Source organism: Lynx canadensis, chromosome A3 (genome assembly GCF_007474595.2).
Source record: "Lynx canadensis isolate LIC74 chromosome A3, mLynCan4.pri.v2, whole genome shotgun sequence".
In the NCBI taxonomy this organism is placed as follows: Eukaryota; Metazoa; Chordata; class Mammalia; order Carnivora; family Felidae; genus Lynx; species Lynx canadensis.
The window spans coordinates 41528716-41555977 of NC_044305.1; the positions used below are offsets into that span (position 1 = coordinate 41528716).

At 41.8% G+C, this 27262-nt stretch overlaps 1 protein-coding gene across 5 annotated transcripts in view; it reads right to left on the reverse strand.

Moving 5' to 3' along the window:
* The window catches only part of KIF16B (kinesin family member 16B), a 290777-nt gene that overhangs the window by 211104 nt on the left and 52411 nt on the right, over positions 1–27262 (reverse strand). For all 5 annotated transcript variants that reach the window (XM_030310126.2, XM_030310127.1, XM_030310125.1 and 2 more), the window contains exons 7-12: positions 25902–26044; positions 24250–24418; positions 23928–24059; positions 22795–22970; positions 14446–14511; positions 11137–11196 (exon numbers count right to left, since the gene is read on the reverse strand). In XM_030310126.2, coding sequence (XP_030165986.1) covers positions 11137–11196; positions 14446–14511; positions 22795–22970; positions 23928–24059; positions 24250–24418; positions 25902–26044 — 746 coding nt within the window. The remainder of the gene's footprint in view (positions 1–11136; positions 11197–14445; positions 14512–22794; positions 22971–23927; positions 24060–24249; positions 24419–25901; positions 26045–27262) is intronic.

A 27262-nucleotide genomic window follows, 5' to 3' on the forward strand; every position in this document is an offset into this window, starting at 1 on the left:
CATAATTTTGCAGCTGAATATAGGACTTCTGAGTCATAAAGAAAGTATTCGAAAACATTTTCTACTAAGAAATAAAAGCATGTTTCAAAAACTTGCACCTCCTGTTCGCAATGAAGATACTTCACACTCCAGTAAGTGACCAGGTTCTATGTCTGTGAAAAACGTGGTGGCATCACTAAGATTCACCCTCTCCCCCCACTACACAGTGCACAGCATCTGTGGCCAATGGTCTTGACCTCACCCCCAGCTCCAAAGGTGGGCCCTGGTTCATCTCAACTCATCAGGGTCACGCCTTTCCTTGATTTACACAACCCAAGCCAAGGCCAGTCAGCACATGGTATCTCCTCGGCCCCAACAACTGGTTTAGAAATGCACCAATCTGTACAAAGCTCGGAATTCTGTCAGGCACTCTGAAACCCAGACACTTTGAAACTTAGATGGTACGGTAGGTAGATATAAAAGTAACTGCTGCTCTCGCTTTGCCATTCCAAGAACAGAACACACGAAGATGAAGTCAATACAACAAAAAGGCAAAACCAAGAAGAATCCCAGAGAACCAGAGCCCTGATTAAACCATGCCTAAATCCCATGCTACCTCCAAACCATTACTCTTCTCTGAGCTTAAGCAAGTTTGGAATTGGATTTTCTGTTACTTGAAATAAACAAACATAAAATGCTACACCATAAAGTATCTTAGAATTAATGCCACATTGGAGCATGAAATTATATACTTTTGAAAGCTTCTATATACATAATTTTTTTCTGCCCAATTGGCAAGATACACACTACTTACTGGCAACCCAGTTTTATGTAAAAGAGGATGGACTCCCAGAAAACCAAACAAAAAACAGTTAACGTTACTGTAATGCCTACAGCGCTAACTATGTGCTGGATGCCACACTAAACATCCTACATGTGCTCATCTGTCACTTTACGTGACAGGTACAACTCTTGTCTGCATCTTGTGGTGAGGTTTTGAGAAACAGAGAGGTCAATGGGACCCAGGTCAGAAGGGCGTACAGGCAGAGTACTCTAGGTGAGGCAGGCAAGAGTCATCTCCTCACTCCACGCCCACCCCCCACCCCCAGCACACCTTCCTCTCAAACAACTGCTAGAACTCATCCAAGGTGAGTTAGATGTGCTCCGGGGTGACACGAACAATAAACGGATCTGTACCATGAAATGGTCGCTTTTTAAGACTCCCCGCCAATGAAACCAAGTGCCTACACTTTAGCACACCCAGTGAGTTCAGGTGTACATAAAGCATACTTTCATATGACCAGGCAATCTTTTCCTCCCTGACCGTGGCAATAAATATGCAGTAAGAGCCCGTCAACGCACATGCCTCGCTGCAAAAGATCAGAAGGAAAATCCCCTATGTATTCAAAATAATTTATCGCATGGTTCCAACATTTAACAGTGTGCATTTGACTTATTTCTGAGCCTTTTGCTCGAGAAACGTTACTCAAAAGTAAGAACCAACATACACTCGCATTGCCTTTATTTATGAGCAGTTCCTTCAGGCTGAAAACTGCCGCAGAAAATATGGGAGCCCTGGCATTATTAACAACATCAGAGCTGGTTCTGTAAATCGCCCGCTTAGCCTCTGACCCCGCCAAGTTCTTCAGTCAACCTCCAGTGCTGTAGCGTTGACAGTGGTCCCCCCAATTCATTATTGAGTCCAAGTTTTAGAGAACAATAACTTTATTACTCTGCCCTTCGTCAAACAGCAGTTGCAAAGAGCAAAACTTTAGAAAAGGGAGAACACACCGTTTGATGGAAATTAACAGCCAGTGTCAACTTTCATGAGAAGTTGACAAATTAACAACTACATACTATGTCAAGTGCAATCACATCATTTTTCTCTTGCTTCAAATCAAGAAAGAGCCAATGAGATAGTATGTGTGAATGCACTAAAAAAGAGAAAGGGCTTTGCACATGGGGCTTTGTAGATGACTTCTGTTCAAACAGACACAAAGTCATCCACATTAGTCTGCAGATTAAAGTGAGGAAACAAAGAAGTTCTTATGACACTCTCTCAATTCATCTATATTGCAACCCCTATCCCAAATCCTCTCTTTTCCGTACCATCCTCTATAGAAAGACAAGAATACGCACTCACACACAAAAACGCAGCTGCAAATCACTGAGGCTGGTTGGTAAGGCAACGGGTCACAGAGAATAGAGAAAAAGATTCCTGTGGTCAGTTGTTTTGCAAAAATGGAAGAAATCACTGCTCACCCTGTACCCATGTCATTGGGTAACTCCCTCAACACCTCACCCTGGTTTTCGCCGTATGAGTAGCTCTGGCCAAGGAGACATTATCAAATGAAGTACAAGTGAGGGCTGAAAAATGCTTGGACATTGGGGTTCATCCTCCCTCAAGACCACCATATAAATGAGCCCGAGGATTAGAGACACATGACCAGATCATCCACAGTGGACACCAAGCCAACCACCACCCACGTGAGTGAAGCCATTCTGGACCGTCCTGAGAATCCGCTGAGCCAGCCTGTACCACAAAATCATGGGAAATAGTAAGTCTCTTAAAACCACTAGGCTTAAGGGCAGAATGTTATGCACCAAAAATATTCAAATGTGTCCTGAAACATTCTCAGAAATGGGAGAACACAGTTAGTTGAGTTCAACCGTTATTTGCTGAACACTTCCTACTTTTAAAAAATTAGTACATAAAGCACTAGAATTTATGAGAGATACAAAAGCTAGTGATCATGTTCCCTGACCTCAAAGAGTTTACCACCTAACAGAAAGAATGGTGGGCATAATTTATTAACTCATTCGTAAACAACTTTTCTAGTAACGTACCCCATAGGGGCCTTTCTAGCTGTCCATTCAGTGCTCAGACCTGCTCTGAACAGCAAACAAAACAGAAGCTGTACCCTCATGGAGTTTCCACCCTAATGGATGTCAATTTTAAAAAGGCTTTCTATGCCTCTGGGGCTTTTCAAAGCGCTATACAGACAGACATTTTAATGCGCTTAGTATAAATTATCTTTTTAAGTATATTTAATTAATAAAATACCAGAACTGAAAAAGTAAGACATGTAGTTTACATAATCTGAGACCTCAAATATCAAACAATCAGAGGAGTGGACTATATTGTTGTGTTAATAAATCTATTTTTAAAGGAGAAGAGAAGAGGACCAGGTTATGGAATGTTTACAAAAGAATGTCCAATTTGGGGGAAAAGCCTTCTAGCACTAGGATGCAATGATCTCCATGAGGGCAGGGATTTTTTTGCTTTGTTCATGAGGTATACCCAGTGCCTCAAACTATGTCTGATACAGAAGATGCTCTCAATAAACATACATTTAATGAATGAGGGAGGGTGAGAGAAGATGGGCAGGAATGGATGAATGGACGAATGGGTGGTGGGTAGATGGACAGGAGGGATACAATGAGGGAAGCTGGGGAGGCCGCTAGAGGGAGAATATTTTTTAATTCAGTGTAACACTAGCAATTTCTTTATCAACATAGGCAGCAGTCCTATTTTATTAGGATATTGGTATGCCAACAAAAAACAAAAACAAAAAGCTCACCACCTTTTATCCCTTCTTTACCAAAAAGTTTTCAAAAGTTTGAAAATAAAGTTTTTAAAACTCATAAAAAAAATGAAACTCACAAGGCAGTTACTGAGATCGTAAAGGCATGACCTGCACGTGGGCAGCATGAATGAGCAGGTGCTGAGCTGGGCTCACTCTCTTTTCACAATGAAAACCAAAGGGGAAAGAGCACTGACTTCTAAAATTCCTGCTGCAGCCAATCTCTGCTTGAATGGATACTTGGAAATTCAATGTATTATCTTCACGTAGCCAAATGAGGTCTAGAGACAACAGTCTGTATTTTTATATGCTACTACAAACTATAAACAATATGTGAGACTGTCGGAGGTCAGAATTTTGAACCATCAAATGCCCACACAGTTGCTAATAAGGAAGGTGACCCGTGGTTGAAAAGAGCTGTCTCCTCCTTAATCCAAAATCTGGGCAAAATCGATGTCCATAAATAAAATTCTATCCTAGAGCTACTACCCCCAGGTTCAGTTCTTGTACCAAGAAGAGGTCAAGATTAACTGCATCTAAAGGAGGCAAAGGCCACAAAAAGTGTCATCTCTCCCATGATTTCTTTGTAGGTTTTCTGGAAACCAGAGGATTCAGTGCCCTGGGCAGCAGAAATCCAAAGGCCTGCCACACGTCTGCTGAGCAACGGCCCCAGTTATTAGGGCTGTTTCCAAACTCATTACCCTCCCCAGTACACGTTTGCTCCACGAAATGGAAAACAGCAGACAGCCCAGGCAAAAAAAAAAAAATCTTTTATAGGTTGCCATAATCTTCCAGAGACAAAAGTTCAGTTGACTGATTCTATCATAAAACAGAAATAAGTTGGTTTAAAGTAGGCCTATCCATGAAACTTAAGCTCAGAAAATCTTAAACCAAGAAAGGATTCTAATTTCATTTTACTCTATTTCTTATTACTCAAAACATTCTGAAAAAGTAAAACATTTTCTTCCATCAAAGTGTTAGCCAGCCCTGCCATACTCCTGCTCTTCTCTTCCTCAGGGATGGAAAATTAAGACCCAGCACAATTTAAACTTAAATCATTTGCATATGGATCCCACTGTCACATAGATTCAAGTATGCTCCATCCTCCAAATTCAATTCAACAAACAATGTTTACTGTGTGTAAGGAACAAAACAAAACAAAACAAAAAACTCCATGGGGCGCCTGGGAGGCTCAGTTGATAAAGTGGCTGACTCTTGATTTCAGCTCAGGTTGTGATCTCACAGTTGATGGGTTTGAGCCCTGAGTCAGGCTCTGCACTGATGGCATGGAACCTGCTTGGGATTCTCGCTCTCCCTCTCTCTCTGCCCCTCCCCCATTCACTTGTTCTCTCTCTCTCAAAAATAAATAAACATTAAAAAAAAATTTTTTTAAGAAAAAAATCCGTATGATTAATGTCTGGGGTGGGGGTGGGGGTGGGGGGATAAAAACACAAAAAAAACAACTTTCATGGAACTTATATAAGTAGCTCACTTATCAAGGACAAGTCTCTCCAACTAAGCAGCCCGCTTCCTCCCCAACCTACACTTGGGCCAAGTCACAGTCAGACGTTCTGTGCAGGACAATAAAACACAAAAGCAAGTCAGACGCTGAGTAATCGAAGAATATGCTTTCAGTAAGTAGGAGACCCTAGTTTTTTAAAAAATGAGAAGAGTAGCCAAGGCTGGAGGGATGCAAACAGAGAGCCCCCTCGGGGCCGCAGGCCGAACTTCACCATTGGGCTCTGGACAGACCCCGCAAAGTAGTGCTCCCTTCTGCCACACCATCTGTCAGACACTTGAGAGCTCTATGCTGCAGTCCAAACTGACTGTGCTTTATCTCGAAGCACAGAACTCAAGGAGTTATTTGGAAGTCAGATAACACCTTTGAGCATTTTTTTTTCATCCGTTTATAAAACGCTGGAACAGAGAAACCAAAACGTGTACAAAGCAGACGCACCAAAGAGGTATGTGAAGGGGTCGGGTGAGGGGGAAGAAAGTGGGAATGGACAATGCATTCGGGGACTCATTACTTGAAAAAATTCATCAGCAATAAAACATACGGGATTTATAAAAAGCCACGCCAAAAGGCCCCCAGGAGGCGCATCAAGTAGCCACTTTATAAACCACTTCAAACAGTAAGCAGTCAGCACAATATGGAAGCTGTGCAAAAAGGGAACGATACACCAAGGGCTCAGGAACGCATTGATCCCAAGGCTTGTAGATGCTGGATTTATCACAACATTAAGTTCCAAGACCCAAGAGAGTTATCACGGTTTAGCACAAATTCAGCCAGGATGAAAAACACACCGGGGCAGTATTCGAAGAGTCTAGAAAGATCAAAAAGAGAAGAGTCAACCCAGATTCTCAGGAGCCGGCACAGCACGTCAAGAGACTGAGATGTGAGACTGACTCTGCTATCAGACCAGGTTGAACCATGGAACAGAAGCTGCTTCAGTGCTTACATCCCAGGGGCTTTAAAACAGAGAATTGGTTACTTGGCTGAAGGAGGAGCTGGGAAGCCACTGGGGATGGTAAGGCCACCCAGAAACTGACACCAGCAGGAACCAGCATCACCCCTGGGCAGGAGGGACACAGGGGCAAGGCCAGGGCTGGGCCACATGAATGCTACAAGAAGCCTGAGGGGGAGATGTCTGCTTTCTCGCTCCAATCTCCAGGGGAGTCCCCCAGGAGCCTGAGAAAGGGTAGCCCCCAGGGACCAGTCCCCCCCATGACCCAAGGCAGGGCCGGAGAAGTAGGGAAAGGGATCCGATGGCAAAAAAGCCCAAGACTCCTCCCCATCTTTCCTCAAACTGTATGGTGCAGACCTGCCACCCGGGCACCTTAGATTCTGACTTAGCTCATCTGCAGTGGAGCCTGAGGGCCAGCGATGCAGATGGCGCTGGTCCAGGAGCCCCAGTCTGGCGAATATCTAACTGATTCAAATGAAGAGCTGGACCATAATCCAAAGGAACACAGCCACATTCCTTCTAAGGATAAAAACACACCCTCATGTATAAGCCTTTCAAAGAACGAGGAACATAAGGCACAGGTAGGAACAAGACCAGTGCCTGCACAACACTCCGTGTTACTTCTTCCCCCAGATCGTCAGATTTGTGTGCTTCAAGGTTATGGCTGAATTGGGTCCCCCTAAAATTCAGCTACTGAAGTCCTCATCCGCAGTACCTCAGAACATAACTGTATTTGGAGACGGGGCCTTTATGTAATGACACTAAAATGAAGCAGTTAGGGTGTAATATGACTGACGTCCTCGTAAAAAGAGAAGACTGGGACACACACAGTATGAGCAGCCGTGCAGGCAGGCACACTGAGAAAAGACCACATGAGGACACACGCCAAGGAGAGAGGCCTCGGGAGGAACCAACCCTGCCGTCACCTTCATCCTGGACTTGAGGCCTCCAGAGCTGTGAGCAGATAAAGTTCTGCTGTTTAAGCCCCCTGGTCTGTGATATTTCATATGACAGCCTAGAGAGTTAATATAAGTCTTGGTTTGGGTTTTTGCTTCTTGATACTACTTTAATGAGGTTAAGTTTTCGCTGCTTGCCTGCCCAGTGAGAGGCAGAGTTCCAGAAGCTGGCTTACAGAATAATAGAGACAGTCCTAACCCAGACCCTGCTCCTATTTAGGGGGAGAAACCAAGGCCACCAACCTCAGATGATGATGGGTGCTGTGACAGAGGCAAAGCCAAATGCTCTAAAGGCCCAAGGCGAACAAAATCATTCCAACTGGGCGGTGGGGTGGAAGTGTGAGCAGGGACAGAGCTTCCACAGGGATTCTGATGGGTCCAGAAAGCGGAAACATCTGGAATGCTGGAGCAACACAGGCAAAGGCCAAGAGTCACCAAGAGACCCGATGCGCAGGTGTGCGGGGACCAGCAAGACGTCTGGCAGGGCGGGTGCGATGGCGGGGGCCCAGGGGCAGGGAGAACTGTCAAAGTAAACAGAGAACTGAGGAGCTCACTACCTCTGGGAGTCTGAACTCTAATTTGCAGAAAATGAAGATTAATGAAATAAGGAAGGCAGGTTAAGGGCAAGAGAGTGGATATACAGAGTCCATTGTGAAGGATAGTAAAACTCTCATTACCTAACTGCCTGAGAACAGCCTCCTCAAGATTAACATACTTTCTACTTTCATTAGCCACTTCCAAAAGAACTCTTAGAACTTTATTATCTCTTCCCCTGTTAACCTGGATCTAGGGAACAGGTTGCCATCCACCATGATATTCAAGCTAGGAACCAGAGTATGTGATGGTTGTGGGTAAGTGTCACGACCCAGTGAGTCAGAAAGAGAACTGAAGCCTGAGATCCAAGTTCCGCAGATTGAAGCCTGAGGCTCCGTCACTGCCACCGCGGTGCCACCAGTCTGGCTGCAAACAGCCATCACCCTTTGTCAGAGCATGAATCTGGCCAGCAGCCTTCTGCTCTCCCTCCACCCCCACTCAGGAGGACCTTGGATCCCTCATCCAGAGCAAGGGAAGCAACAGGCCCAATGAAAAGAAAGGAACAAAGTTACTCCTTGGCTTGTGAGCATCCAGGATCCCAGCCTCTAGTGATTTCCAGGGAAATTAAGGAACTTCCAAGCGTAATTCACATGAATCTGACTTTAAGAGACCTTTGCCTTGTACACTGACTGAGAGTCCCACCCCTGCAGAAGAGGGGCCTCTCATTTACTCCCAAAGCACCTCCATGTGGCGTATGCCGATGAACTAATCTCGGGTCTCATCACTGACCGAGGAGATGCAAGCATCCAGCACCGGCATCTCAACGCCGACAAAAACCAATGTGACGCCTGCCGAGACGGGTTATGCCCCTCTCCTTAGTCCTCTCTTCAAGCAATAGCCATGTGGCTCCTCTGAAACGACTCGTCGATAAACTGGGACAAGAAAAAGAAACGAGGCAGACAGGCGTGGCACCAACAAACACTGAATCAGCCCTGGTCTCTCCCTTTATCCCCTGGATGTTATAACTCTCATCTGCCTGTTCCCCAAAGGACTCTCCTTGGATGTTCAGAATTGGGGTTTGGAAAGGATGCTAACAGGGAAACTGGCAGAGTCAACAGTTGGGTCTTGACAATGAACATAATCCTGGAAACCTACTGGTTCACTGGGCCTGTCTCTACAAAATGTGCTAATTCGGTATAAGAGCAAGTTCCCACAGTTTAGCACAGGCATGTGCAGACTGAAGTACTGATCTGAAAGCACGTTTGCATTTACACCCTGGCACCGCCTTATTGTGAGTAAAATATCCTTCTTTCCCCTTTGCTTTTTAGTTCAGTCAAGTGACTTGCTTTGGTCAATGTGATGCTAGCGAGCACGGCGCAAGCAGAAGCCTGAAACACACCTGCACGACTCGGCATGCCCGCCTGTACCCTGGCCAAGACCATGAGAAGAGCACGCCCCAGAAAACCAGCCGGTCCAAGAGGATGAGGGACATGTGGGGCAGACACGGAACCCACCGACAGCCTGGAGCCAAGCCCAGCCAACTCCCAGCCAACCCCCAGCCAACCTGCACACGCATGAGAGAAAACGTGGTTTTAAGCCACTGGGTTGGTGTGGGTTCTCTGCAGCATTATTAGAGCAATGGCTGATGAAGAACCGTCCGACAACAGAAATAGGGGAAAGGATTACACAGATTACCGCACAGATACAAACTCATCGAACAACACTCATTTTCCTCATCAGTTTCCAAAGAATGCTTTCAAAAACAGCGTTTGAGTAGCCGCCTTCTTTCCTTCACCTCAGCCCTCAGGCACCGTCTTCCAGTAAGATAGGAAGACCGCCCCTAAAACAGCAAATATAAGCAGAAAATGACTACAGATTTAAAACACAAATACCAACAGAGAAATCTAAAATGGGCTTGCAAGAGTGAGAGACAGGAAAAATTTGAAATATCATTAGCCTTTCTCATAATCTTTGACACCTAGCACACATTTCCATTCTTCTCATCTGAATAGTTATAAAAAAATAAAAATAAAGATTTATGAATAATAGAATTGGAATTGGAGGAGAACTTAGCCTCAGGGCCCAAAAATCACCTTATGAAAAGGCGCACTGCCTCCTGTGCTAACAGATACTACATGCGCTAATGACTTTTCAAAGAGCTATCTCGTTTCTCTGTTCCTTAAATGGAACAGATTTCCGTCTTCTCTCTTTGCAAATTTACTGAGGTGAGTGTACATTGCGTCATGAAAGGTCAAATGACGTGGGCTTCCCAGGCAGGGGCTGTGGCACTGCTCCTTAGAGCTGATGCAGCTACAGGATGAAAACTACCCAAGTCTTGGGGGTGCTTGCTCCACACCTGACTATGGTACTTGCAAATGCAAGTGAGGTCTTTTGCTCAGTCTCCTGAACAAAAATCTATTGACATGGGAAATGCTGAAGAAGTACTTCAAAATAATATGACACTATCATCAGAATCAGGAGGCTCCCCTCCAGAAACCCTTACCTTCTGTAATGCGAAACATCCTGTCTCAGACCATCACAACCCACCCCCACTGAGAAGCACAGCTCAACCTCCCACCTTGTGAGAAAGTCTTTTTAAGCCTCAAAGCAGGCCAAGCTGCCTAAATGGCACGTGGAGAACTTTACAGCATATGCTGCTGACCTCTTTCAGAGCTGTCAGGCACAGAACTACATGGCTGACCCAGGCCTTCAAGAGTTTGCCCCCATGAAACGGTTAAGTGGGTGCCCCATTTTTCATATATAGGGTAGGGTTCTGCCAAGACATGCAGCTAAACCTGGTCTCTCCAGCCTCACCTATGGTACAGGACATTTCACTCTTTCCAGAATACTTTGTCTGAATAGGCCTCAAAAACAAACCCAGGATTCAGTGGTCTCTGAATCCCCCTCCCTCATGTGTGAAGTCAGACACTATCAAAGCTTATATTCCGGTCCGAACCTCAAATGTCGTTGAGGTATTGACCCTCAATAGAGGACTCAGGTTTTCTGCCAACTCGGCAATAGCTGGAAACACGAAGAAGCGTGTATTTTGAAGCACAGAAAATGAAAATTGGAGGCCACTGGTGACATCCTTTCACAATTAGCATCGCCAAACATGCAGACCATCTCTGTCTAGCCCTTGAGACACACACAAAAAAATTCCAGTAGGAAATTACTAGTTTCGTAATCTGAAATCTAGCCATGCTATGCACACACATTCTACAATACTGACACAAGACTTTTTTATCCCCCCCCCCATTTAACCTATCACTTTTACACTGGGTTTAACAAAAGCAGGAAAGCAAAGTGGATGCCCTTGAATACTAAGTAGAGTTTAATATGTGCTGAATCAAAAATGGAAAAACTCCAGCAAGTAAAAACAAACACCTTACATATCAGCAACCCCTCTGCATGTGAAAATACACACCTTTAATGTCTCATAGCTCTATTTCCTATTTCCATTTCTTCAAAATTAAACCAGAACCCAAATCCCCCAAAAGTCACTGGTCTTACCTTAAGCAAAGCATGTAGTAGCCATATATCAGGTAGAAGGGAAAAAAAAGTTTTATCTTTTTAAGCCAAGATAGTAAGATTAAGGCACCATATTATAGTCCTTACTTTCAAAATATTTTGGGTTTCATTCCACTTATTTGTCCATTCCTTGGTCAATTCTTGAACCTAAAAGGAAAAGTACACATGTGTGATTGCTTCATTTTCCATTATTGTGGTTTTCTTCTAGAAAGTTTCTAAACTCTTAGAGCTTATGGAAGGATGTACGATATATATCTTTAATTACATAGTAATTTTGATCCCTGAAAGAACTATCACCAAATATAAATCAAATAAGCTGATCTCATTCTACAACCTACATTGTAGCAAAGGAAAGAACAGGAAAAAAAAATTGTCAAGTTGCCTAGAGTTTTACAACAGTCTTTTTCATGGTATACTTAAGTAAAAGCTGCTTCCTTGGATATTAACTAAAAATTACAAGTTCAAGAATGGGAATGTCCCATTAAATGGGTTAATTTTTCCCGATTATACACTAGGTCCTAAAAAAATCATGATTTGCTTTTCTTTCTAATTAGATGGGGTGATTAAATCACCTTGGATGCTGCAGTTTTCTTTAAGAGATAATCTGCTGCTTTAGCTAATTAATAGGACTTATAAATCTCATTCTATCTTAAAAAAGAAAAAAAGGGGGCGCCTGGGTGGCGCAGTCGGTTAAGCGTCCGACTTCAGCCAGGTCACGATCTCGCGGTCCGTGAGTTCGAGCCCCGCGTCGGGCTCTGGGCTGATGGCTCAGAGCCTGGAGCCTGTTTCCGATTCTGTGTCTCTCTGCCCCTCCCCCGTTCATGCTCTGTCTCTCTCTGTCCCAAAAATAAATAAACATTGAAAAAAAAAAAAATTAAAAAAAAAAAAAAAAAAAGAAGCAAACAGTGATATTAGATTAAGAGTTAGGAAAAAAAAAAAAAAAATGTGTCCTGTAAAAATGAATATCCCTGAAGCTAAAACAGAGTGACTCCCCCCAGGGACGGGGTAGGATTGGACAGACAGATGACACTCGTCCTTTCAAAGCCTTCCTCCTTCCCTACTTTAGCAGTTCTGCCACTTCTCCACTCCCATCCCATCTGAACGTACCGCTCTTGCAGCTGAGACATTAGCTTATTTAACCAGGCCAAAGTGTATGCCGGGAATACACCTGCTTGCACTCTCACTGCCAACAGCAAGACACCCCCCACACGCCACTGAGTATATAGCAACTGGAGGAGGTGCTCATGTCAGACACCTCCCCGACAGAAAGCCTTTGTTACTGACAAGTGGGGAAACTGAAGGGACGGCTTACCGGAGAGGAAAACCAAACCACACCTAACCCACCTATACTCAATTGTTCGGCAGTCATTCATTTTACTCCATTTACCCCAAATAGGGCTGAGTAAGTTAAAAGAATACCGCTTCATTTTCACTAGTTATTAAATCAAAATCAGGGGCGCCTGGGTGGCTCAGTCGGCTAAGCAGCCGACTTCGGCTCAGGTCATGATCTCGTGGTCTGTGAGTTCGAGCCCCGCGTCGGGCTCTGTGCTGACAGCTCAGAGCCTGGACCCTGTTTCGAATTCTGTGTCTCCCTCTCTCTGACCCTCCCCTGTTCATGCTCTGTCTCTCCCTGTCTCAAAAATAAATAAAATGTTAAAAAAAAAAAAAATCAAAATCAATCATCTTCTTGGTTAAAACCACATAAATGAAAGAAACAGGACCGACCCTCTCTAGTTTTGCTTTTTGTGTGTTTTTAACGGTTTGCAAAGACTGTCCTGAGCTGTCTGGAACTGCACATTCACTCCAGTCTTTCGTCTCATCCCTTGAGTGATGGCAACTTCAGGCTCTAATGACGGCAGTTAAAGCCACCTGGCTATCAGGGTGTGTTTTGGAAAAGCTTTCAGAGAGGCAATGTTCCGAGAGGGAATGTTCTGCCTTTTCTCCCTACAGAAGAAGGAAGGACTGGTATATTCAATTTACCAATTTATAATCATCGGTTCACAGATTCTCACTGGCAATTTATCGGACAAACACGGCATTCAATAATAAATGCTTCTGCATTTCACCAACAGGTGTGTTCTCCCTGAAGAAATGACAAGCCAATCAATCCTTTTCCAATTCAATCAAATAATTCTAGCTTTAAACAAATTGTTAAGTATGCCTTGGGTTTATTTTACTATGGATTTTAAAGCAAATAATCTTCATTTACAAAATAGACCAATGTGTGATACCACCTCTAGCAAATGACCAGGTGATAAGATTTATAGCTAAACAGACAGCAAACGATTGTAAAAGGTCAGCAGAAAACTAGATTAAAACCTAGAAATTGTTATGAACGAGATACGTAGTCATTTCTGTCACAGCATGTGTAATGCATTCAAATTAAGATGTTTATTGCTTTCTATTAACTTGCTAGGTATTCCTGAAAACTATTATTAAGAAACAATATAAGACTATATCCATTTCGAAGCACTCAAAATTAGAATTTGAAGCACTAAAATACAAAATTTCATCAGAAAAATAGGGAGTAAGAAACTAATGTTTTTACTCATGCTATTATCAGCAAATTCATCAGCATAATTACCCAGGGAAGTGTCAACAAGTTCCTGACTACAAGCCAATTTATATCTTCAGTATTGTGTACTCTTCAAAGAGCTTTACCAATAGAATCCAATTTTCTTTCTCAATCTGCTGTAACCATTCAGCACAGTGAACAAAATCCAACCCAAAAAATGTTCTCAGTGCCTGTTTTTCTTTCACAGACGACTCTTTTTTTAAAAAACAAAAATAGTACAGAACCAGGTCAGCCATGAAACTGGCTTTCAGAAAGAGCCAGCATACCAGCACTCAACGTCAGCCCACGACATCTCCAGAGCCACTCTCTTTCTGGTCACTCACTGCCACTCCCTCTCCCTGCTTCAGCTCTCCCTAGCTTAAGGGAAACTAAGCATCCACGTGGAGTATTCAGAGATTCCCCCGGTGCTGCACTTCCCACTGGAAACAAAGTAAAGGGATGACAAAAAGACTAAACGGTGGTCATTCTTCAGCTACGGTTAAGCTGTGGGGACCACCGCTGTCTCACAAATGTTGAACACGGCCTCCCTCGACTCGGGGCTCCTGTGTGCTCTGAAGTACCGAGCAGCCTCCCGGCCTGCATGTGAATTTCAGCTGCAGTAACCATCATATACCAGACGAATCCCATTTAATAAGTCACAGAGGACACGATGAGATACACCAAGAGTCAACCATTGTGCTTCTTTAAAAATGGGGTGAGGCAGAGGGAGGGTTCAGTGAAATGAAGAAGGAAAATGAGTTTAAACAGCAAGTATTAAAAAGCGTGCACTTAAAATAACAGTGAAAAGATTTTTAAAGAATAACGAGTCAGGTATCACTTACTCTTGCTTCATTCTGCTGAAGTTTTTCCTCCATACTTAAGGCTGTGGGGGAGTCTAAGAGGGCAATCTACAATTTAAGCCATAAAAGAGAAAAGTAATTAGTAAACAGCAATAATCTACAGGAAGGATTTGTCCATGATTAATAAATTATCAATAAGAGCCAAATAACTATTAAGCAAAGGTGAAAAGTACTGTCCCACAACCACCCCAAAAGTGTCAGTCATCACTGAGTCTTTAATCAATGGGGTACATATCTCGTAATATTCAAAACCATAGCATCCTAGCAAACCCACATTTGCAATACAAATCAGTAAAGCAAAGGAAAAAGACAAACATGTTACATACTGACATTTTACCAAAATCAAACACGGTCTAAATCCCTAAATCTGAAAGAATTCATCTGTTCTGAATACGCACAATGTACAAAATTCAAAAAGAAGCATAAGTCTTGCTCAATCACAGGCTTCTGAGAATTATACATGTTGATACATGCAAATGAAATTTAGTTTCACTGATGGATTATACTCCATGTGTGGTATGGCTACCCATTTCTTTATGCACGTTGCAAAGGTATAAAGATTGACACGTGAATGACAAACACCAAAATCTGGTTGGAACTGGGACAAGACACAGAAGGGGAAGCACAGGGAGCCAGGAAGGGCACAGAGGGGCTCTGACTGTATTCGGAACTCATGATCTGAGAGGTAGGGACATAGTGCTCCCTAGGATGTCATCAGAAATAAAAGAAAGGGGTCATATAAAAGGCACAGCATGTGGAGGGGGTGGGGGTGTGAGGACTTCTGGGTGGCTCAGTTGGTTAAACATCCCACTGTGGCTCAGGTCATGATCTCGCAGTTCGTTGAGTTCGAGCCCCACATCAGGCTCCGGGCTGACAGCCTGGAGCCTGGAGCCTGCTTCAGATTCTGTGTCTCCCTCTCTCTCTCTCTCTCTGCCCATCTCCCACTTGTGCTCTGGCTCTCTCTCAAAAATAAATAAACATTAAAAAAAAACTTTCAAAGATACAGCAGAGGGGATATAGTCAATGATATTTTAATAGCGTTATGTGGTGACAGATGGTAGCTACACTTGTGAGCAGAACATCACAAGATGTTGAATCACTATGCTGTACACCTGAAACTGTGCATCAGCTATACTCAAGTAAAAAAATTTAAAAAACAAAAAATAGAGAGGGTCTTCCTCCCTCCCCATCCACAGGCAACCACTTTTTCCCAATATGCTGTGTAAACCTGAAGTCATTCTGGTCATATGCACGCATATTTTTGTTGTTTTTTAAACAGCACAAACACTAGCAGAACACTATTCTGAATACTGCCATTTTCGCTCAACAATATATTCTGGAGAAAATTCAGTACAAATAAAACCACTTCGTTCTTTTTAACAATTCCAATTCACCATACAGTATTCCATATATGTATACATATATATATACATATGTGTATACAATATTTGAATATTCAAATCATATATCCATATGTATGAATATTCCATAATTTATGTCAGCACTTTCCTAGTAATGGAAATGCAGGGTTTCTTTCTAATCTTCTGTTCTATCAGCAATGCTACAAACAGCAATCCTATACCACGGTCTACCATGTACATAGGTGTATCAATAAATTCCTCCAAAGGAATTTGTGAGTCATTTATATGTATGTTTTTTTTTTTTTAACTGCCAACTTCTCCTCCTCAGAGACTGTAGCATTTTTTTTCATTATTATTTACATTTCAATTTCTATTCAGATGAATGCAACAGCCATAAGTGGTCTTCGTTGGCTCAGTTAAACTTTCAGGCTGACAAGATTACCATGGGCCACACTCCACATGGACAGGACAGCAAGGTCCTCATGAAGTCTCTGTAACGGTCCCCACAGCTGTCAGGAGCTACCATCTTTAGCCCTCTCGAAGGACTGAGATTGAAACACGCACCTAGGGGGCTCACCTTGGCCTAGAAGCCCCACACCCCGCCAGAGGCAGCATCTCTTGTTCAGGCATACCCTCTAGGGTCCACAAGAGACATACATCTTCAGTTACAAGAGTCACTGCACTCAGGGAAACCCAAACCCATGGCTTTCCACCCACACTTACAGTTTATATATAGTCCATCCTAATCCAGATGCAATTCTCCTATTAGGGGCCATTTTTATCATTAGAGATGTTGTCTGGTGATAAAGATGGCCTCCCACTGTTACCCAGATTACGGAGAATAAAGCCAACAAGATAAGCACTAGTAAAGGAAATTCATCCATAGCGGAAAAAAAGGAGTTTTGCTAACACATTACTACAGTACATTATTGCAGCACCTAGCATGCCGTCTTGCACACAGATGGTACTCGACAAATAGTTGCCAGTGAAGAAATGCAGGTGGCAGGCTTTATTATGCCTGCACAGTTTATATGTGGCTGACAATTTTCACAGCAATTAGTGACCCCTTTATAACATGGCTAATTTCACCGACTCCGCTATAGGGATTTTTCATCTATACTCAAAGCTGAAACATTCCTACCACATCGTCAACTCAGCAGATAATCACCGACTGAACACATGCGGGTGGGCGGGCTATCATGACCACTAGGCCTTTTGGTAAACCCACCTAAGTCCTCTTAAAGGAAATATCTGGTCAAACTAAACCATTTTCAATTAAATTACTGTTTGCAAGGTGTCCATTTAGAAGAAAGACGTTTGGGACTAAATAATACTCAGATGAAGTTCATGTGTTAAACCAATGGTAACACGGCATCACAACTACAGCAGCATCAACTCCACCAATGACATGTATAAGCACCTGTCGCCTCCCACCCGGGCCAATATACTCTGCAATTAAGCATTTCGATCTTTGCCCATCTGATACGTTTTCTAAGAAATGTGAGGTATAATTTACATGCAGCAAAATACACAGCTTAATGACTGTGTATCCATATCCGTATATTTTCATCTCACTATTCTTAATATTTGCATTTACCGTATTTCAAGGGACATTGAATATTTTTTCATAGACTTAGAAACCATTTGAAACTTTTTCCTGTGAACTGTGCTCATATTCTTTATTCACTTTTTGGTCAGCTTGTGATCTTTTCCTTGTTTTTTTTTTAATAGAAGCACTTTTGGGGGCACCTGGATGGCTCAGTCTTGAGTGTCAGGTCATGATCTCGCAGTTTGTGGGTTCAAGCCCTGCATTGACTTTACCACTATTAGCACAGAGCCCGCTTTGGATCCTCTGCCCCCTTCCTCTCTGCCTCTCCCCCACTCACTTGCTCTCTCAAAAATAAATAAAAATATTAAAAAAAAAAAAAGAAGCCCTTTCACAATAAGGAAACTTGTGGCACAAGTTGGTGATCTATTTCTCCTGGTTTGTACTGATTAGAGCAAATTTTCATGGTGTTATGTAAATATGCTACGCCCTTCCTTACCTTGGTCTATGTGAGCTCTCATGAAATGAGACAGAGGATTACAGCTCCCTGTGGCAAATGTGTTTGGCTCTGTCTCCTGCTATTTCCTATAGTTTTTTTGGGTTTTTTTCTTTATAAAAGTTGATATGTTTGGTTTTAATTATGAATTACACTCTTTGCTATAATAAAGTGCTTTTTTGTTTGTTTTAGAGAAAGAGCACATGAATGAGGGGAAGGGGGAAGGGAAGGGGGAGAGAGAGGGAGAAAATATCAAGCAGGCTCCACACTCAGCACAGAGCCCAAACCAGGGCTAGATCCTATGACCCTGAGATCATGACCTGAGCTGAAATCAAGACTCAGACATTCAACCTACTGAGCCACCCAGGCACCCGATAAAGTGCTTTTTTTTTTTTTTTTTTTTAATTTTTTTTTTTCAACGTTTATTTATTTTTGGGACAGAGAGAGACAGAGCATGAACGGGGGAGGGGCAGAGAGAGAGGGAGACACAGAATCGGAAACAGGCTCCAGGCTCTGAGCCATCAGGCCAGAGCCTGACGCAGGGCTCGAACTCACGGACCGCGAGATCGTGACCTGGCTGAAGTCGGACGCTTAACCGACTGCGCCACCCAGGCGCCCCTAAAGTGCTTTTTTAAGGTATGCATAATATATATAAAATGTAAAAACAACATAATGTTGTTTTTGTACTTCTTCCTTTCCCCTCTGAATTACCTAATAGGCCTGTGTTCATTCATACAAATATCATGTAACAGTTTCCATCTGTGACCCTCCTGGAGATGTGTCTTAAAAGTTTGCACATGATGACATTTCTATTTTCTAGCTATCATTTAAAGTTTCTCTGTACTCCAGCTATACAGATGAGAAATTCATCTTATTTCCATTTTAGTGTCCTCCTTTGCTTCCCGACTTTTCTGGCTTATTTCATTTCTATATTGTTTAATTTTCTCATCTCCAGATATATCCAAGAGAAAAAGAGTTCACAGACGTTCTCTCTGTCAGCTTTAAAGTAGAATTCTGAAAACATGCTTTAAATATAACAAAATAGAACACTTGAAAGGACAAGCGATCAAAATACTCAACTTCATTGATCATCTGAGAAGTGCAAACTAAATCCTTCTGTAACATAACAGTGCATCCGTCAGATGGTCACAATGAAAACTGGACAGAACCCAGTGTGGACAAGGGCCTGCAGCAGCGAGATCGGGCACTTTCGTGTGCTCATGGTAGATGTAAACCAGTACAGGCACTGTAAAAACTGTCTGGCTAAAACTGAGCATATGTATACCTTCCGACCCACCAACTCCACTCTTAAGTATAAACCTAACAGAAACGCTTCGGTACATTCGCTAAATGACATGCAGAAGAAAGTCAGCAACAGCACTTATAGCCCCATAAAGGAAACTCCCTAAATGCCCATCAAAATTACACTGGATAAATGAGTTGGGACACACTTGTGTGATGGAATACAATATAGCAATGAGAATGAACGGATCTACAACTACATGCAACACCATGGATCAATCTCACAAACACGACATTGAATGAAAGAAATGAGACCAAGAGTATATACTACATGATTCCATTTACATAAAGAACAAAAATAGGCAACACTAAAACCTAATCTATGCCCTCAGAAGTCAGGATAATAGTTACTCTTGACAGAAATGGCAGGCAGCACCTGGAAAAGGAATATCAAGGGGGTCTTCCAGGATGCTGGTAATTTATGTTCCTTGATAGGGACGCAGGTTAGATCGGTGGATCCGGCTTGCGAAAATTCAATAATCTGTACACTTACAATATGTAGTTTCCCTGTACATAAACAACTCTTAAATACAGAGTTCATATATATGTATATATACAAACAACTACACATATCTGTGTATTTCTCTGTAGTAGGAGAAACAAATACATGTTATATTCTTGTGCTTTATTTACTTTGTACTTTTGAAATTCTGGTGCATTTGACATTTTGCACTGGCAAATACAAAAACTTGTTAAAAGGAGTTGATTTTTATTTAGCTGCCCTTAGCCAAATAATGGGACTTTGATTTGAATAACCATCTCAATGAACCATGGCAGCTTTTGGAATATTGTAGGAATAGAGCAATGTTACCAGAAAAAAATTATACAGAGATTTTTAATGGGTATTTAAGAACACCTGCTTATTTTACTGAGCATCACAAATTTAATTAATTTAGGATAAGCCTGTACTGTCCCACAACAATTTATAGTTTCATAGTGTGATAAATTATTTTAAATTGGACTCCTGTTTTTATTATAACGTATGAAGTTAACCAAAGAATTTTATCTTCAATGTGCTCTAAAATAGACTTAACTATCTCTTCCATCCTCACCCTCACCCACAAAAATACTCCTTCAATTACAGCAGCAGCCCTCGGTCACGAAAGAAGATAAAAGGCAACTGGCTCACACAATACGTCTCAAGACATCCCTCAGACAGAATATGGAAAACTTTTAATAAATTAAACTTTTCTGTCTGTATGATAAGGCTTCCTTCAAGGATTTTCTCAGGTTCATTTAAAAAGGCTCATCTTGGGGCGCCTGGGTGGCTCAGTCGGTTAAGCGGCCGACTTCAGCTCAGGTCATGATTTCATGGTCCGTGAGTTCAAGCCCCGCGTCAGGCTCTGTGCTGACAGCTCAGAGACTGGAGCCTGTTTCAGATTCTGTGTCTCCCTCTCTCTCTGACCCTCCCCTGTTCATGCTCTGTCTCTCTCTGTCTCAAAAATAAATAAAACGTTAAAAAATTAAAAAAAAAAAAGGCTCATCTTTCTTTTCCTTCATTGCCGCAACTTAGTAAATCATTAAGTACAACAAGTCACACCAATAATCGTCCAAATACTTCCCTTCACATAGAATAGTGTGGGTGATCCTATCAAATCATCCTTAAGTGTTCACTTTAGATAAATAAAATTTTTATGACACTGAAAAAAGATCCCATAGGGCGCCTGGGTGTCTCAGTTGGTTAAGCGTCTGACTTCAGCCTAGGTCATGATCTCGCCATTCCTGAGTTTGAGCCCCGCGTCAGGCTCTGTGCTGACAGCTCAGAGCCTGGAGCCCTGTTTCAGATTCTGTGTCTCCCTTTCTCTCTGCTCCTCCCCTACTCATTCTCATTCTCTCTCTCTCTCTCTCTCTCTCTCTCTCTCTCTCAAAAATTAAGAAACAGGGGCGCCTGGGTGGCGCAGTCGGTTGGGCGTCCGACTTCAGCCAGGTCACGATCTCACGGTCTGTGAGTTCGAGCCCCGCGTCGGGCTCTGGGCGGATGGCTCAGAGCCTGGAGCCTGTTTCCGATTCTGTGTCTCCCTCTCTCTCTGCCCCTCCCCCGTTCATGCTCTGTCTCTCTCTGTCCCAAAAATAAATAAAACGTTGAAAAAAAAAATGTTTTTTAAAAAAATTAAGAAACAAACAAACAACAACAAAAGAAAAGAAAAAAAAAAAAAGATCCCAATAGCATGGTATACAAATTAAAATGACAAAAAAAAAAAAAAAAAAAAAAAAAAAAAACAAATTAAAATGACTATCATGTCCTAAGTCAGGGGAGCCTGATAATATCATATACAGCTGGACTATTCATTCTGGCAACTTGCCTTCACACACAGGAAAGGTCCACATCAAAAAGTAAAATATATGTGGAATGTTTTGTTTTGTTTTGTTTTGTTTTGTTTTGTTTTGTTTTGTTTTGTTTTAGAGAGAGAACACGCGCCAGTGGGGTAAGGGCAGAGGGAGAGAGAAAGAATCTTAAGCAGGTTCCACGCTCAGTGCAGAGCCTGATGTGGGGCTGGATCCCACAATCCTGGGATCATGACCTGAGCAGAAATCAAGAGTCGGTTGCTCAACCACCCGACTGAGCCACCCAGGTGCCCCTGGAGATATTTTTAAGTGCAATGAAGAATTCCTATTCAAATGCTGTCTGCCATCGGACGGGAATAAACTGTCAGGTACATTTCAGGATGCAGGAAACTCAGTGAGGTTTTTATTCTGCCAATAGTTTTATGGGTCAAACCACTTATGGTATGTCAAGGGCTTCAAGGGCTATACATTTCTAGATGAAAAGCTGCTCTAGAGAGGGCACTCTGCATCTAAAGAAAAGCATTTTTTTTTTTTCAAATAATACATTTAAGACATCCATGTATGGGTTAGGAAAATGGGAAGAAATGTATCTTTGTTTATTTCTAACTCAAATCTAAGTCCAATATTTTAAAAAGCTATCCTTGATTTTCTTTCAAGGGTGGACTTTCTTTACAACAGTATCTAAAACCCATCAGAACCTAAGTCACACTATTCATTAAAGAACGTAACTCTGCGTGCACACTACACAGATAAGCAAGTTTACTGTGAAAAAACAAGGACAAAGGCCCTTCACTGGAATCCCAAAACATCCTGGGATGAAGCCATTTGGACAATCAAGCAAGGCCTCAAGGACATCATCTCAGCCAGTTACAGGTGTGTCACACATGTCACTGTATCACCATAACCACCTCTGTAATGGGCAATACAAAATAGATTCAGAAAGGTCTTCAAACAAGTCTTTCATTCTGTCAAAGTACATTTTCAAACCATAAAATGCATGGGTAGAATTTTAAATCTTATTCCAAGCACCTCAATTTCCTTCCACTAATGGAGATTATGTGGCTAATCCTATTGCATGCTAAATTTCCATCCATAATTGATAACTATTAGATACTTAATAATTTCAGGCTTCGTGGATGAAATCTTACACACAGAGCCCATAATGAATGCAAAGGCCAAGGAGAGGGTAACGTAAAGGAGACTGGCTAACTCATTCAAAGCTTTACCTAGCACTTATTTACTCAAATCAATACAACGAGTGCGATAATTGTCTCATTAAGATCTAGAAATAGATGTCATTACTCAAAGAAAATTATCCATAAATCTCAGAAAAACCCAACCTGATTCCCTTGAGCAAGCAGCGTTTTCAGTCTGGCTATTTCAGCACGCAGCTCACGGATGAGTTTGACGTTGGCGTCCTCATTAATAGTAGGCTTGTTGATGATGTTTTTGGCTCTATTTGCATAGCGAAGAGTACTTAGGGTTTCTCCATAATTGACATCAGCAGGTGAAATGGCTGTGAAGAATGAATTCAAAAAATAATTTATCCAGCACTCCGTGTTTCATTTAACACAAAGTTGGTTTGTAATTTAAAAGTCAGATTAACCCCGGGTCATTGGATAGACTAAATATTCATTGCCATGGTAATGAATATTAAAAATTATCTAAGATTTATAGGAAAGGTGCTCACTATACCAAATTAAATGTCATTTTGCTCCTCTTAAGTCTAGAATCAGCTAGCTATCTAACCAACTCTAAAATGAGATATGAGACTTTCCACTGTGCTTTAAGTAAGGAGTTTTCTCTGTTGAAAATATAGGAAGAAGATTTTAAGACTATTTGTACTTCTCAATACTACACAGAAATTAAAATACTTTTAAAAGTTCCGGCAAAGACTACCACCTGCAAAAATCCATGGCATTATTACTTTTCAAAAGAGTCAGTAGATCAGTGAATTCTTCTCCTCTAAAGCTTTGGTTAACCACCCCCCTGAACCCCCACCACAGCCTTTAGGGTTCAGGCAACTAGATAGTTGTATCTGGGGTACATACCCTAGGTTAGATCCCTTTTCTCTACCATTAATGCATGGCCTGGGGAATGGGGGAGACACAGAGACAAGAAGGGAAGAGGAGAAAAGGCAAAAGAAAGTCGGGTTAAAAGTTTTTGAGTTCTTCCAAGCAACTGTCTACCCTTTGTACATCTTTTTCTGTTACACTTCTTCCAGTGAGTGAAAATGCAGGAGCATTTGCACAACACATGGCAAGTTTATCTAACTAGGAAACAGGAAAGAGAGTTAATAATATGATAGTGTAGACAGGGATCACAGCGATTTTCTTCAAGATAGAAAAACTATTATCTTTTTTAAGATTTAAAAAAAAGGCACTACTTCCTAATGAGATACTTTAAACTTACACATCTACAGGTAGTTCACATAAAACACTATATGCTGAGGACAAGAACTTGAAATTCTTACTGGCGATCATGATGGTTTTAGAGTTCCCGCCAAGGCTATCTTTCAACAGCCAAGTCAAAACAGAATCTCTGTAAGGCACGAAAACTTGTTTCTTCTTCACAAGAGGGTTTGCCGCGTCCTGAGATAAATCGGCTGCATGAAGGAAGAAGAAAAAGAAGAAGAAGAAGAAGAAAAAAAAAGGAGTAAAGTTTTTTTCTCTAATTTGGCTTCAGAAAACCTTGAGGCTATCCTCTCAGACTATAACACAAACATTATACATAATTGCTTTGTGCTAATACAGTACCACGAAAGTAAGAGGGGCAGGGGACAAGCAGAAACCCACCTAAGGCAGAAATGACATTTCCCAGAGTCACGAGGGATTTGTTAATATTCCCCCCTTCCTTCAGTCTGACCCCAGTGGCACCGGTGGCATCCGCTCGCTCACTTCCAGCAAGATCGACTAAGTGGATCTTACTCACGGTTTCAGACGGCATTTCAGAATCAAATTTTGCCTGTAGCAAAATAGAAAAGCAAAATTGAAGAGGTGTAAAGAGCCCTGATGTTGTCTGTGATACAAATTCTAATTATTTTCCACTTCTCACTGTGATCTCTCGGGGTAGGGTTTGGGGTTTTTTTGTTTTTTGTTTTTAATTTTGTTGTTTCGTTGGCCTTCTTACTGGTTATAGAAACTTCCAAATGAAACTGAATACACCAGAAGTCTACCATATGTAATTCTTAAACTTTCTGAAGATATCTGTTCCATTACTCAAATCACTCGGTCATTCTCAACAAAGGCTTACTAAGTCTGACTGTAGTAGAACAGGACACAAGTCACTGTGGGCACTCAACAAAGAAAATAGAAGTAAATAAATAAGTAGTTTTGTTCTCATCTAGAGTCTTCAGCATTCCAAGCACAATGGCTCTCCAAAATACGATAAACGTAGACAGTTGTTAAAAGACCATTTGACCATTATTCAATGTCAAAACTTGTTTCACAAATTATAAAACACTGAAAACCTTAAATAGTGTATTCCTTGCTTCTGGATTCTACCAAAATCTTACCTTCCCAACGACTTTTAACCTGCATTTAACAGTCTGAGCCAAAATGCCAAAAAGAAATTACCGTATTTTGATAGAAATGTAAGCCTCTTAGAAACCAGAGGTGGCCATATCCTAATTCACATTAACCAGAAAGAAGGAGAAAATCCAAAAAACTACAGTAAATCATAAGCAAAGATGTAACAAAAGGTAAAGATGTGGAGCATTTATTAGGAGTTGTTCTGACTGATTTTTGAGAATTTTTTTATTTTCTTGGTCTGGGATTCCCCTCCTGAATAAAATACTATTTTTTGTATCTGATATGTTCAATGGCTAACATAGGCCAGGACATCCCCAAACTCCTAACACACGCTCAAGTCCCGAGAGGACCCTACGTGTTTGCATTCATCTGTTCTACTGGCCTAGGTCTTAAACTATTTACCTTCAGTAATTCCACACACAGTCACAACACACTTCACCTCGTAATCAGAATAGTTCTTACACTGGTACCTAAAAACGTTGGTTGCCTTTTAATATCATTCAAATAATCATAATCAACATTGTGGGGCGAGTGCCATGGAGCGATAATGTACCACAATGAGTTACTCACCTTGGCCTCCAGCTGGTCTGACTTGCAATCCATTATCTCCCACAGAGCTCACAACACTGAAAACTTTTGCTTAATTATGCAAAAAGCAAGTTTTTTCTGTCTAGAACAGGGCTGAAGCCTGCTAACTATTTCTTGAGGGTACACATCTGGATATTTCAAACGACCGTGCCTGTAACCACGGAGAAACTGCACACAACACATGTTCGTCTCTAATTAACAAGGAGATGACAGGCCATCACCTTTGCCTGCTGCTGCTCCTGGTTCAACAATGATCGGTCCTCAGCTGGTGCTAATCACCAAGTAAAGACCTCGAGGATGGAGCCAGCCGGCCCCCCAGCTGCCCTCACCTGAGTGAACTTGATGGTGAAGATGGCATGAGACCTGCTACTGACGTCGTTCATCCCAGTCGCTGCTGTGGTTCGGTTGATATTTCCTGCATCCATGAGTTCTTCCACATCACCGTAATTCTGTACTAAATGTTTGGATAAATCTGGGAAAAAAGCAGAGGGCGGGGGGCTGAAGAAATCTCCCTAATATACAATAAACAGAATAAGAAATTTACCCCTAGGAAATAACACACAACTGTACAAATTTGCTGACTTGTTTAAAGATCTTGCTTGTTCCTATGGTGTGCCAGTTTATAACACAGACTCGGGGATCAAGTCCTACTCTGCTGCTTACCAGTGGACTTACATGGTTATGCACAAGTCACTTAACCTCGCTGAGCCCCAGTCACCTCTGATAATGTGTACCTATCACATAGGGTATTTATGATAAACGTTAGCTATCATCATCGACCTCATGAGCATTAGTTATAGCAAGGGAAACGTAAACACTAGCTTCGTGCAAAACCCGAGAGCATTTTTTTTAATCCTTTAAAAAACGTGTCATTCATTTTCTGGGAACATTCATATGTTTCTAAAATCAAAAGCTATGAAAGATATACTGTGTAAAGGGTTTCCCACCACCCATCCTAAACCCACTTCTCACTTCCCTGTGTCAGACAACCCAATGTAATTAGTTTTTCCATACTCTTCTAAAAATAACCCATAGATATGCAGGCAATTACATACACGGGTGTGTGTGTGTGTGTGTGTGTGTGTGTGTGTGTGTGTGTAATTCCATTTGTATCCTGCTTTTTTCTATGTAATAATATACTGAAGAATATTCTGTATCAGTTAAGGTGATTCTTCACTCATTTGTATGACTGCAAAGTGTTCAACTGTATGCATGCACCATAACCAATTTTAACCAGTCTCCTGTTGAAACTATAGACGTTGTTTACATTCTATTCGCAATTACAAGTCACGCCGATACAAATAATCTTGTACATAGGTCTTTTCAGATATACGTGAATATTTCTGCACAAAAAAAAAAATTCTTAAGAGGCAGAAGTTCTGGATCAAAGCACATTTGAAATTTTGGTGGATATTGCAAACACCGTTCTCCATAGAAGGCAATTTACACCCAGCAGCAGCAATGGATGAGACTGTCTATCGCCCAACACTGTCTTAGGCTTACTTACATCTGCCAGGGATAGGTAAGAAATGGTATCTTGAAGACTTTTTTATTTTGCTTTTCTCTGATTATGAGTGAGGCTAAGCATTCTTTCCTTCATTTAAAAATCATCCATATTCCCATTTCTGTGAAGTCTATTCACATCTTTTGTTCATTTATCTACTTGGTTGTTGAGTCTGTTGTTATTGGG